Source organism: Macrobrachium nipponense, chromosome 24 (assembly GCF_015104395.2).
Source record: "Macrobrachium nipponense isolate FS-2020 chromosome 24, ASM1510439v2, whole genome shotgun sequence".
Lineage (NCBI taxonomy): Eukaryota > Metazoa > Arthropoda > Malacostraca > Decapoda > Palaemonidae > Macrobrachium > Macrobrachium nipponense.
Window position 1 is genome coordinate 46,807,880 of NC_061091.1, and position 12,579 is coordinate 46,820,458.

The 12,579-nt window shown below is 41.6% G+C and overlaps 2 protein-coding genes across 2 annotated transcripts in view; one reads left to right on the forward strand and one right to left on the reverse strand.

Moving 5' to 3' along the window:
* Positions 1–4,815, reverse strand: part of LOC135204176 (uncharacterized) — a 20,702-nt gene extending 15,887 nt beyond the window's left edge. The window contains exon 1 of the mRNA XM_064234232.1: positions 4,720–4,815. Within this exon, the coding sequence (XP_064090302.1) occupies positions 4,720–4,770 (51 nt within the window). The 5' untranslated portion in view covers positions 4,771–4,815. The remainder of the gene's footprint in view (positions 1–4,719) is intronic.
* LOC135205599 (uncharacterized) overlaps positions 1–12,579 on the forward strand; it is a 349,446-nt gene that overhangs the window by 24,984 nt on the left and 311,883 nt on the right. The window lies entirely within an intron of this gene.

Here is a 12,579-nt window from a genome sequence, read left to right on the forward strand (position 1 = left end):
ATAGTGCTCTGCCGTATTAGAATCCTTTATAATACTGTCACATTGTGGTAAACAGCATTAATCTAGGAAACTTTTGTAACCGTAGTCTTGAAGTGAATTCTCTTCTACTATATTCATCTTCCCACTAAGCATGTACTCTAATAAGCCATGCTTTCGTAAGCATGAGAACATCATATAATATAGAGTTCCGCTGCGTTAGAATCCTTTAATAATGTTACCCACGGTAGACAGCATTGAAATGTTGTAATATCTTTCTTATTGAAAGCTTCTTAGCAAAAGGCAGACAATATTTTATTTATGTTTGCTTAACTATCCCCTCAATCCGAGGCTAAAACCGTGATTGTAGGGGAGAGACACGGTTAGTTATTCCATCCCGCAGGAGAGAGACATGTAACCAACCACTCATGACCGCACCTACATGTTACTGCGTTGGTCTCTAAGGCGCGATAGCAGTCTCCGTTAGCCGTCTGGCCTTACTCTTCCAGAGTTGCCAGCTACTCCATTAAATAAAGGAATCTTATAAAATTATTATCGAACTTCAGGAAGTTCTTATTAATGCATATTTAAGCGAAACAAGACTTCGATAAATCTAGAAGCTAAGTAGGTGTTGTCTTAATAATCCCTTTAAGCGTAGTCCTTCCTAGGAAATTCCTGGAAGGATACTGGTAATTGAGTTGCTCTGCAAAGAAGTAACTACGGTATGTGTGATTTGCCGTATCGTATTCTCATACAGCAGATACTCTACTACCTTCTTTCCCTGCCGAGGCAGATAGAGAAAGGAAAAATTTTTACTGTCTTCGTTCTTTTCGTTAATAGAACGATAGAAAGAGTATATATATCTCCTTAAGGAAGGAAGTTAATCCAGGAACTCTTTAAATCTTCGTGATTTCCTCATAAATCGCGGAAGAGACAGAATTCCTGTTCATCTGTAGGGTTTACGGAAGGAAGTAGATATTTCCTATCCACCATCATACCCAAACGTCGATGAGATCTATAAGAAAAACTCCCAAAGCTCTTGCCTCTTCATAACGAGGGAAGAGCATGAATGAAGGAGAGAGTCCGCATTGAGAGGAACTGCCAAACACAGGAGTCTTCTGAATAATGAAAAAATGGCTTCTCTTAGTATCAGAATCCTTCTGACAAACGCGACGGCCGCCTGTGCGACATCTTGCACCTTTGCCAGGGGAAAGTTGCTCAAGTTAAAAACTCAAAGAGGAGCCTCGCGACTGACCTCTCTCTCATAAGAAGATTTGGAATATTCTGGCGCCTGGCTCCTTGCGCCTAGCGCCTGGATAATTCCGCGCGCCTGGAATGTTCCACACGCTAGAAAGGAGACTCGCTCCTGGAACGTTCCGCTTGCGTGGAAGGTCCCGTGCGCCCTGATAGTTCCGAGCGCCTACTAGACCCCTTTTAGAAAGAGCCTCTTGCCCGGAAACGTTCAATGGAAGGATCGTTCTGATTGCCACTGTACTATAAGGCTCCTTGCTCTAGCCGCCTGTTTTTCTGGCGCAATTTGCGCCAGGCTGGAGCTTCGTCTCTTTGAAGGCGCCTTGCGCCAAGAAAAATTTTCTAGAACGCGGCTCGCGCTCAGTTGCTAGAACGCGGCTCGCGTTTGGTTGTAGGAACGCGGCTCGCGCTAGTCTGTTTTCTGGAACGCGGCTCGCTGCTGGCTGTTGGAACGTGGCTCATGCTAGTTTGCTGGAACGCGGCTTCCTAAGTTCCTGGCTGGCTCTTGCTCAGTGTTCTCTTAGTTTTCAGAGAACGCGCTAGATCATCAAAACACATACATTCTTCGTCTTTTCGGATGTAAGATGAAGAGACGCACACTTTTTTAAGGATGCCTTTTCAATGGCTATTCCTTGGCAGTCTGGGACGCTCTACAGAACCTGCCGAGGGGACGCCTGACCGGTGGGGATTCTCTGAAACCTCCTTACGGCTTTCGACATTCCTTCTCCCCAGGGCTTGGGAGCTTGAAAGAGGTCTAGGCCTGAGAGCGAGACAGAGCCGATCAGACGCACCCTCCACTGCAATGGGGAACACTAGTAATCACTTCTTACCTTTTAATAGCTCGCATTTTGAGCCACAATCCTTGTCTTCAAATTGCAATAATGAATTTGAAGTTTCTGCGAAGTAAGAAGGTGATGAGGATGCAACACTACTAGTACTGTTAATACTCTAATTGCTCGTTAGTACGAGTTTCCAAAAAACTTTTAAAAGAAACGTATCTAGTTACATGCTTTACTGACTCCCTAAAGTAGGAAGTCAGTATATTTCCTCAATCAAATTCAACAACTTATTACATGTATTAATGAATAAATATTAATATTTCCCTTTCTTGCAAACTATGCGAGTGTCTAACCGAAAATTCGGTAGTTACACGTCATATATTCTTCGAAATTTTCGAAGCCAAATTCATTAAAAAGTTAATAAAAGCGTATGCCGAACCAAAGACCCAGTACTTCCCTGCAAAAGACAGCCCAGAAGATCGATGGCGATGAAAAACGAAAATCAAGTCAGGAGGTAGCAACAACATATGTTGACACTACCGCAACAGAGAAAATCTGGTTCTAGAATGGGAATGGTTCCTATTCCTGCCATCCAGCGGCAGGGGGGTAGATCACCTGACCTACCTGCAGCGTGTGCCGCGAAATTCGAATTTCTGTCGGACGTCAGAGACATAAGCTAAGTATATATCTGCCGGGGAAGTTGCATGTACAAAACTTCATTTTCAGTAGATCATACTGTACTAGGCTATGCTTGTAGAGCAAATTCAATTTTCATTAGATTGTAGTATTAGGCTAGGCTTTCAAACAAGATTACCAAAATGATGTAACAATTCATAACCATCTGTTATAATTAAAATCCACTAACCAATAAACTAACATAAATAACAAGTATGATGTAAACAAATGAATCAGGGAACAGCTGTTTTATGATTTTGTAGTTTAGTACAATAGCGAGTGTTTCGAGTGAGTGCTTTTTTGGTTCTGGCTGTAGCGGAAGGTGAATCTGTTTTCGGCTGCCTGGATTACTGTTCATTATTTGGATTATCTTTGTCTTGATTTTGACAGTAGGTACTTTTGTTTTTAGTGTGGATGTGAGTGATAGGATTAGGTTGTGACTGTTTCATATTTATTTATTTATTTCTTTAGTTTTGAATGTTAGTGATTGTTTTGTTTGCACCACAGTCCTCCGTAACCTCCCTCTATCTACATTGCTCACCACCTCAGCTGTAGATAAGGATTAATTGTCCCATTATCTTCTGGCAGTTAGTATTGATTGCTTGGATTGCAGACTATTGCATGGAACTGGATTACAGCTTGGATTGTTCTTTAAGGATATAAGTACGATTGATGCTGACGACTCGGAACTAACCTTAATTGTGGAAGATTGTGGCTAAGGATAAAAGTATTGATATTGATGATGACAACTCTGGCTTGAAACTGATAGTGGAACCGTTCTTGGAAGATTGATATTCCTGAAGTAGACAACGTGATTGAATTTGGATTGAGAGAGTGACTGCGGATCATAGGGATTCATGTGGAGGTACTGTTCGTCATGGTACTGTGGCTCAAGTGCCATTAGCTTCGAGTGCTGGGGGCACTATTTGCCTAAAAGGCCACCTATATACATACATATCGTATAATCTTTAGTTGAGTTCGTTCATGTTAGGTTGTGGGTTCACTTTGGTTATTGGGTTTTCTTTGTTTATTATGTATGCAAGTGGTTGGGTAATTTGGTATTTGGTTGGTGTTGTGCATGTGGCAGATGATCTTTTCTTTATACATATTACAATTATGATGTGACATGATAATAATACAGTATGAATGGATTCAGTCTTTTAAATATCAGTTTCCTTACCATTATCTTAAATACATCTGAAATAGCCCATTTAGCTTCTGTAAATGGATACTGTGAATGTAACTTCTGGCCAAGCCTAGATAAATAGTTCACACACACACACAAACACACATTTTGCATCTCAGGTATGGTACTACAAAATGGTAACAACTGATAAGAAAGTTGCTGTATAAAAATACATTAATAATGATGATAAAACCATGGTAGGCTGTGTGTAAACACAGGTTGGCTACCTACCTACCATGTTGTCTATCATTTACGAGGTAAAAAGGAGTTGTATTTCTTAGTCAAAGTTAATTTCTACAGTACAGTATATGCTGTTACAAATTTGGGGGAAAGGCAAATAATTGTCTTTTGCATGAAGTTTTCAGTCTAAACTGTGATGGTGTTTGTTTGTAAGCATATCGAGAGTTTACAGTTATCTGGTATTGACACGGTTAAGTGAGGAAGGGTACGGAGTTGGCGCTGAACACCCATCGATTTTCTTATTCACCATTATCCAATAGGCCCTTGGCTCTATTAATCTGGATAACTGAAGAAATACATACTGTACTCAGACACCCCTTCATTAACTCTGTTGGTACTAACCAAAGAGTGCTGCAACACTCAGAACTGGCCCAGTGTTATTTACAAAAACTGTTAATTTGTTATATCATGAGTCAAAGGGACATGAAAATTGTGAATTCAATTGCTCTTCCAAGATTATTTCAACAAAGATAATAAAGAATAATGATAATAATTTCAAAATACAATCCAACGCAAAAATTTCAAACCACCTAACCAGTATTCTGTAACTTCTCAATTTATATTAATGAATCTAATATCTTAAATATTCACCATAAAAACTTAAAACCTTACCATGGGTCCTGCAAGTTTATTAAGAAGATCTCTGTAGTGCTTAGTTCCCATGATGACAACATTATCAAATCTACCTCTCTCATCATTTCCAAGACAATCACTGTAAAGATAAATGGCATTATTGTAGACATTAAAAATAAAAGCTCTGAGAAGGCAATTAACCAAACTATAAAATTACAAAAAATTACAAATTTGTAATCAATTTGTATTTTTCATAGCTAACAAACCTGAGGTCTTAACAATAAGATAATCTTGCGCCAGCTGGAAGCTGGTTAAAAACAATCAAAGATTGTAAAGCAAGGAATTTGTAGCATCTGGCAACTCATACGTATGAGGTGGATACTGGTCACCGACCAGGCAAGAAGCTTGTGACACGTCAGTCTTTCTTCCAACCCAGGAAAAGAGGGGCGGCTAGAGGTGGGCAGTAAACTTTAAGACCTTAGGTTTGTTAGCTATGAAAAATACACAAATAGGTTAAAAATTTGTCATTTATTCATATACGGAAGAAACCCTCAGTCTTAACAATAGGATAAGACTTATATTTGGGGGGAGGTACAAGCATCCTAAACCGGCTGGGAGTTAACCTGCCTGACCACCCTTCCTAGAAGAACAAGTTCTAAAGAAGGGGGCCCAAGCCCGTGAGAGACTAGACAATCGGATATCTAAAAACTCAAGCTGTCTGGGTTGAAGCACAATGATATATGTCCAGATTCATTGCATTCCAGGAACAAAAGAAAATTCTGCCTGTTCAAACAACAGACCATACAGGCCACAGAGATTTGCCACAATTCCTCTCTCCCCTTGGTAGAGAGAGAGGAGCCCTTGCTACTGAATAGCAGATTTATTTATTGTATACATATCAACAACATGAAAACCACCACCAGTACGACCACCCTACTTACCTGTATCAGACCAGTTCCAGCATATGATGTGTCTATTCTTTGACTGGCCCGTAGGAAGAAAGGAAAAATAAAAAGAAAGAGGCTGGCCAACTCACTCATTCTCTCTTCCGCACAATCATCTTAGGTAAGATACAAACTGCCCCGCTAGAGGCACTGGGTGAATAACACAACCCGTTGGACAGCCACCACCAGATCCAAGGAAATACTGTCAATAGACCTGTGGGCAACGTCCTTTAGATAGAAGGAAGTGAACGTGGACTGACGTAGCCAAGAACCTGCGCTCAAAATTCTATGAACAGACAAGTTTTTCTTAAATGCCAGAGAGGAACTTATACCTCTGATGTCATGTGCTCTAGCCTGCACAGACTCAGTGACAGGATTAGCAAGTGAGGAGTAGGCCTGTTTAATCATCTCTCGTAACCAGAATGAAATCGTGTTCTTGGATACTTCCCTTCTCTGCTAACAAAATGTCTACAGCACCTTGGTCTTAGGAGATGAGTCCTTTTCAGATAGCTTCACAGTGCTCTGATGGGGCAAGGCAAGAGCTCTTGTGGATCGTTGTCCACAAAGTCATTCAGTGAGGAAATGGAAAATGAGGCAATCTGTCATCATGCACCGAGGGGTTCTGGGTCTTAGCCACAAATTCCGGGACATACAGTGGAACCTCTACTTACGAAAGTCCCTACGTACAAAAAATTCAGGTTAAAAAAGCAAAGACGAAGATATTTTTGCTTCTGTGTACGAAAACAATTCAGGTTGTGAAAGGGTAAAGTCCGAGATTCACCCAGGCTGCCGAGAACAATTTTAAAACTCTCGCTCCGCCAATTCTGGAGACTCACCACCATCCTCCCACTCTCCCATTGGTTCCTGATGCTAGTCAATGCCGTAAGATCCTGCTCTCCTATTGATCAGTATCTGTCCCATCATGCCTCTATGTAAAGGCATTCCTTGACCATTTTTTGCGGCAGTGTTATCGTAAACAATTGGAATTCATTTGTCCACATATATTTCGTTTGTTAATGTAAATTCGTGTTAGTGATTTCATTTTCATTGTACTGTTAAGTTACTTTATCATGTTGTGTGTGAACTTAATGACTTACGTTATTAGCCATGGGTCCCAAGAATGTTGCTGAAGTTCACGGAAAGAAGAGGATGTTTTCTATGGAGACGAAGATGGAGATAATCAAGATGTGTTAATGTTTTCTGCCATTTGTTAATGTGTTTCGTAAAGTTTAGTGTTAATGTTTTCTGCCATTTTTTAATGTGTTTTGTAAAGTTAAGTGTTCATGTTTTCTGCCGTTTGTCCTCCTCCTCTGTCGCCACTTTCGGAGATTGCCTCACTCGAAAGGTAAGGTTCCACATTTTACTACATAAGTACGTACAGTATTTCTTGTACCATGTACACTAATACACTTTATTTACAGGTACAGTAATGGTTAGGTTAAGTATTGAATGGTCTAAATTATTATATTTCACTGTTTATTGGTCAATTTAGCTTTATTATAAAATTTACTGTGGTGTTTTTGTAGGGCTTGGAATGAATTACACAATTTACATGTAAAACGTAGTTCTAGATAAAAAAAAAATCAGGTTACAAAGGCCGCTTCGGAATGGATTAATTTTGTAACCCGAGGCACTACTGTATTTGAAAGCTACAGACCCCCAACCTCTGGTGAATTTGATATCAAAACTTAGGCCATGAAGCTCTCATCAACTCTTTTCAAAGAAGCCAAGGCCAACAGGAAAAATGGAATTTTTATAATAAAATGAATGTTTGTTGCATACCTACCGAATAATTTTACAGCTGTAGGTTCCCTACGAATGGCAGACAATAGATTCAAAACTTCCACAGTGGTGCCGCCATCGCCATCACTCCACTTGAGGGAGCTACAGGTACAACTGCCCAGGTAACATTAATTCATTCTGCCCAGCCATCCCCTTGTGGGAAGGAGGGAGGGCTTTACATATTAATTGTTCGGTAAATATGCAATAAAATGTAATTTTATTATAAAAATTCCATTTTTATTGCAGTGTCTTACTGAACAATCATACAGCTGATTACCCATTGCAAGGATGGGAGGCTATGGATGTAAACTTAATTCAAAAATACCATAAGATTCTTTAAAAAAGATAAAAAAGCACTCTTAGTGCCTGTTGTACCTTGTAAGAGAACTACTGCAGGAGGGTACTGCCTCTGGTCGGTGCTTATCTTACATAGTAAAGGGTTGGAGTATGACCAGTGAGTGCCTACATGGAGTGGAATATCCTCATAGTCATGGTGTTCACCGCTGACTCAACAAAGATACAACAAAATATTGCCCTTGCGCTAGGCTAAGACTAGAAATAACCAACATGAAAACACAACAACTGTCACTTACACCAAATTAAAAACCTTTATCCACAAAACTAAAACTAAAATGACTGGTGAGTACAAGGCGAAAAATAACAGAGGGAGCAACCCCCTATGTCATTTCCCCCAACACCATGCCGGCTACCGAAAGTGGACCGAGAGAAATACAATCTTTGAACACTGTCTCAATTTCTTTCAAGTAATGCGTAGCGAACACAGATTTAGACCTCCAAAAGGTACTCTGAAGGATAGCAGATAGTGGCAAGTTGTGTCGAAAAACGAGGGAAGTCGCTACCGCTCAAACTTCGTGCGCTTTTACTCTCAAGTAAAGGAAACACTGCGTCGTTAGCTTGAGCATGTGCTTCGACAATTAATTCACTCAGAAAAATGATATTGTTATGATACAATAAAGTTTTATACATACTTACCTGGCAGATATATACATAGCTATTAGACTCCGTCGCCCCAACAGAATTTCGAATTTCGCACACACGCTACAGGTAGGTCAGGTGATCTACCGCTCTGCCGCTGGTTGGCAGGAATAGGAACCATTCCCGTTTTCCATCAGATTTTCTCTATACCATCTGTCTCCTGAGGGGAGGATGGGTGGGCAATTAATTGTATATATCTGCCAGGTAAGTATGTATAAAACTTTATTGTATCATAACAATATCATTTTTATACATTCAACTTACCTGTCAGATATATACTTAGCTGATTCACACCATTGGAGGAGGGTAAAAGACAGCTAATAACTGATTTAAACAGAAATCACAACATACGTTGTAGGTAATAAATAATTAAAACCTTGGTTCCTACCTGTTTAGACTGAAGACTTCATGGTTAATGCCCAGGAGTCTGCTTAGTCTCAAGAGCCTCAGCGAGATATTGATCTATTGCTAAGAGTTCTTGTAGGTCTGCCAAAGGGGTCTTATCCACTTACTTGGCCAATCCTAGAAGGGCTATGTCAAAGGGTTTTGATCCACTTATATGACAAGAACCTTTTTCAAGGAGCACAATACCGATCCCGATCACCTTAACCTAATTCCATGTTAGTTCTAAGATTGCAAGGAGTTATCGCCGAACCCCTTGCAAACGACCAATAACTCAATCACAAATACATTACACTTAACTTTTACGAAAGATAAAAACAAAAAATAATTTTGTACAACCCAGCTTCTAAGACCTATTCGCAGTCTCTTACTGGCAAAAGCAACGGCTGCCTGTGCGTCATCAAGCACTCCTGCCAGTAGAAAACCTTGACACTGTCTCAAAAGGGAGGTTTACGTACAATATTAGACAAAGTCTTTTGTACAACTCGGCTTATAAGGCACATTTCCAGTTCCTTACTGACAAGGACAACGGCCGCCTGTGCGACATCAAGCACCCTTGCCAGCAGAAAACTAGAAACCTGTCTCAAAAAAAGGAGGTTTACGTACCATAAAAGACACAGTCTCTAGTACAGCCCAGCCTGTAAGATAAACTCACAGTTCCTTACTTAACAAAGGCAACGGCCGCCTGTGCGACATCAAGCCCTTATGTAAGTAGAAACCTAGAACTCATCTCAAAGGGAAAGATAAACTCACAGTTCCTTACTTAACAAAGGCAACGGCCGCCTGGGCGACATCAAGCCCTTATGTAAGTAGAAACCTAGAACTCATCTCAAAGGGAAGGTTTAAGTATCATTATAAAATTCTAATATTTAAATTTAAGGATCGGTATGCGTTCCAAGTCACAGCACTGTATCCGCTGATACAAAAGGACCCAGAGAGAAGCACTTCTCATAGGTAATTCTAACAACTTTAAGGTAGTGTGATGCGAATACCGAGTTGCATCTCCAGTAGGTCGCATTTATAATGTCCTTCATGGACATGTTCTTCTGGAAAGATAAAGATGTGGCCACAGCTCTTACCTCATGAGCCTTCACTCGTAGAGTCTTTAAGGAATCATCTGCACATTTGCTGTGAGCTTCCGTAATAACACTTCTGACAAAATATGCTAACGCATTTTTGGACATCGGTCTCTTCGTATCACGAACTGCACACCACAAACTTTGTTTACATCCCCCTAGCTCTTCTTTCTTTTTAAGATAGAACTTAAGAGCTCTAACAGAGCACAACGTTCTTTCAATTTCCTCTCCCACCAAGGTTGAAAGACTTTTCACCTCAAAACTCCTAGGCCAGGGTTTTGAAGGGTTTTCGTTCGTGGATCTCACTTGTTCTTTTAGTCGTAGCTAAGGCAAGGAGAAAAATGCATTTTTTCGTCCAATCTCTGAACGAAGCACGGTCAGGAGGTTCAAATTTCTCTGACGAAAGGAATTTAAGTACTATATCTAGATTCCAGCTTGGCGGAACCGAGGATATAGCTTTAGAAGTTTCAAACGATCTTATTAGATCGTGCAGATCTTTATCTTCCGCCAAATTTAAACCCCTGTTTCTGAACACTGCTGAGAGCATGCTTCGGTATCCTCTTATAGTAGAAACCGATAGATGGCATTCCTCTCTAAAGAATAACAGAAAATCGGCTACATTGGTCACAGAGGTATCGGAGGGGGACAGTTTATTCTTCCTACACCATCTTCTGAACACATCCCACTTCGATTGATAGACCCGAATAGTTGACGATCTTCGGGCTCTAGCAATTGCTTTCGAAGCTTTGCTTGAAAAGCCTCTCGCTCTGACCAATCTTTCGATAGTCAAAAGGCAGTCAGAGCGAGAGCGGGGAGGTTTTGATGGTACCTCTCGAAGTGGGGTTGTCTGAGAAGATCTATCCTGTTTGGAAGAGATCTTGGGTAGTCCACTGTCCATTCCTGTACCTCTGTGAACCAATCTTGGGATGGCCAAAACGGGGTGATGAGAGTTAGTCTCATCCCTGTTGATGCTACGAACTTCTTCATTACTACGCCTAGTAGCTTGAATGGAGGGAATGCATAAGCATCGAGTCCTGACCACTCCAGTAGCATGGCATCCACCGCTATCGCTCTCGGGTCTTCGACTGAGGAGCAGAAGTTCTCTATTCTCTTTGATAAGAACGTCACAAATAAATCTATTTGTGGCCTTCCCCACAGGGTCCACACGCTTTGACACACTTGCTCGAGGAGAGTCCACTCTGTGGGGAGAACTTGATTTGTCCTGCTGAGTCTGTCTGCTCTGACATTCTTTTCTCCCTTCACAAATCTGGTTAGGAGGGTAATGTTCTTCTCCTCCGCCCATGACAACAGATCTCTCGTTATTTCGTAAAGGGAAAACGAGTGCGTCCCCCCCTGTTTTCTGACATAAGCCAACGCCATGGTATTGTCTGCGTTGACTTGTATCACCTGATTTCTTACTTCTGTTTCGAAGGACTTCAGTGCCAGGAACACTGCGTACAGTTCTTTGGCATTTATATGCCAGTCCTTTTGCTCTTTCTCCCATTTGCCCGACACTTCTCTTACTCCTAGAGTCGCTCCTCATCCCATCTCTGAAGCGTCTGAGAACAAGATTTGGTCTGGGTTCCGAACCTCTAGAGACATTCCCTCGTTCTTTTTTAGAGGGTGCAGCCACCACTTCACGTGCTTCTTCACTTCTATTGGAATAGAAAAAGTGTCCGACAGTCGCCCCCCTTTCCAACTCCACGATCGTCTCAGGAAGAATTGAAGCGGGCGTAGATGAAGTCTCCCTAGGGACACGAACTGTTCTAGGGAGGGAAGAGTCCCTAGAAGGCTTAGCCACTCCCTGGCTGAACTTTTTTCTTTCTTTAGAAAGGTTGTGACCTTCTGAATCCCTCGAAGTATTCTTTCCTGGGAAGGAAAAGCCCGAAAATCCCGAGAATTCATCTGAATCCCCAAAAAGACTAAGTCCTGACTGGGGATCATCTGCGATTTCTCGAGATTCACGAGCAATCCTAGAGATCTTGTCAAATCGAGTGTTTTCTGTAGATCCTCCAAACATTGCTTCTGAGATTTGGCTCTTATCAGCCAATCGTCTAGGTATAGGGAGATGTTTATGCCTTCCAGATGTAGCCATCTGGCTACATTCCGCATCAGGTACGTAAATACCTGCGGAGCTGTGGAGAGGCCGAAGCACAAGGCCCTGAACTGGAAGATCTTTCCTTATATCATAAACCTGAGATACTTCTTCGACGATGGGTGAATAGGAACGTGAAAGTAGGCATCCTGAAGGTCCAGCGAGACCATCCAGTCTCCCCGACGCAGGGCTGAAAGTACCGAGGCAGAAGTCTCCATGGAGAACTTCTTCTTTTCTATGTAACGGTTCAGGATGCTCACACCCAGGACCGGTCTCCATCCTCCTGATGCATTCGGTACTAAGAAGAGGCGGTTGTAAAACCCCGGGGAGAAAAGATCCTGAACCTCTTCTATTGCCTCTTTGTCCCTCATCGCTATTACCATCTGAAGAAGTCTCTCTCTCAGAACAGGGTCCTTGTACTTCGCCGGCAGTTCCTTTGGAGATGTTGACAAAGGTGGTCTGTCCCGAAAGGGTATAATGTATCCCTTTTTCAGCACAGCCAACGTCCAAGGGTCGGCTTCCCTTAATGCCCAAGCCCCTACAAAGTTTAGGAGTCTGGCCCCTACGGATGTTTGGAGGACTTCGCTGCTACTTAGACTTCTTG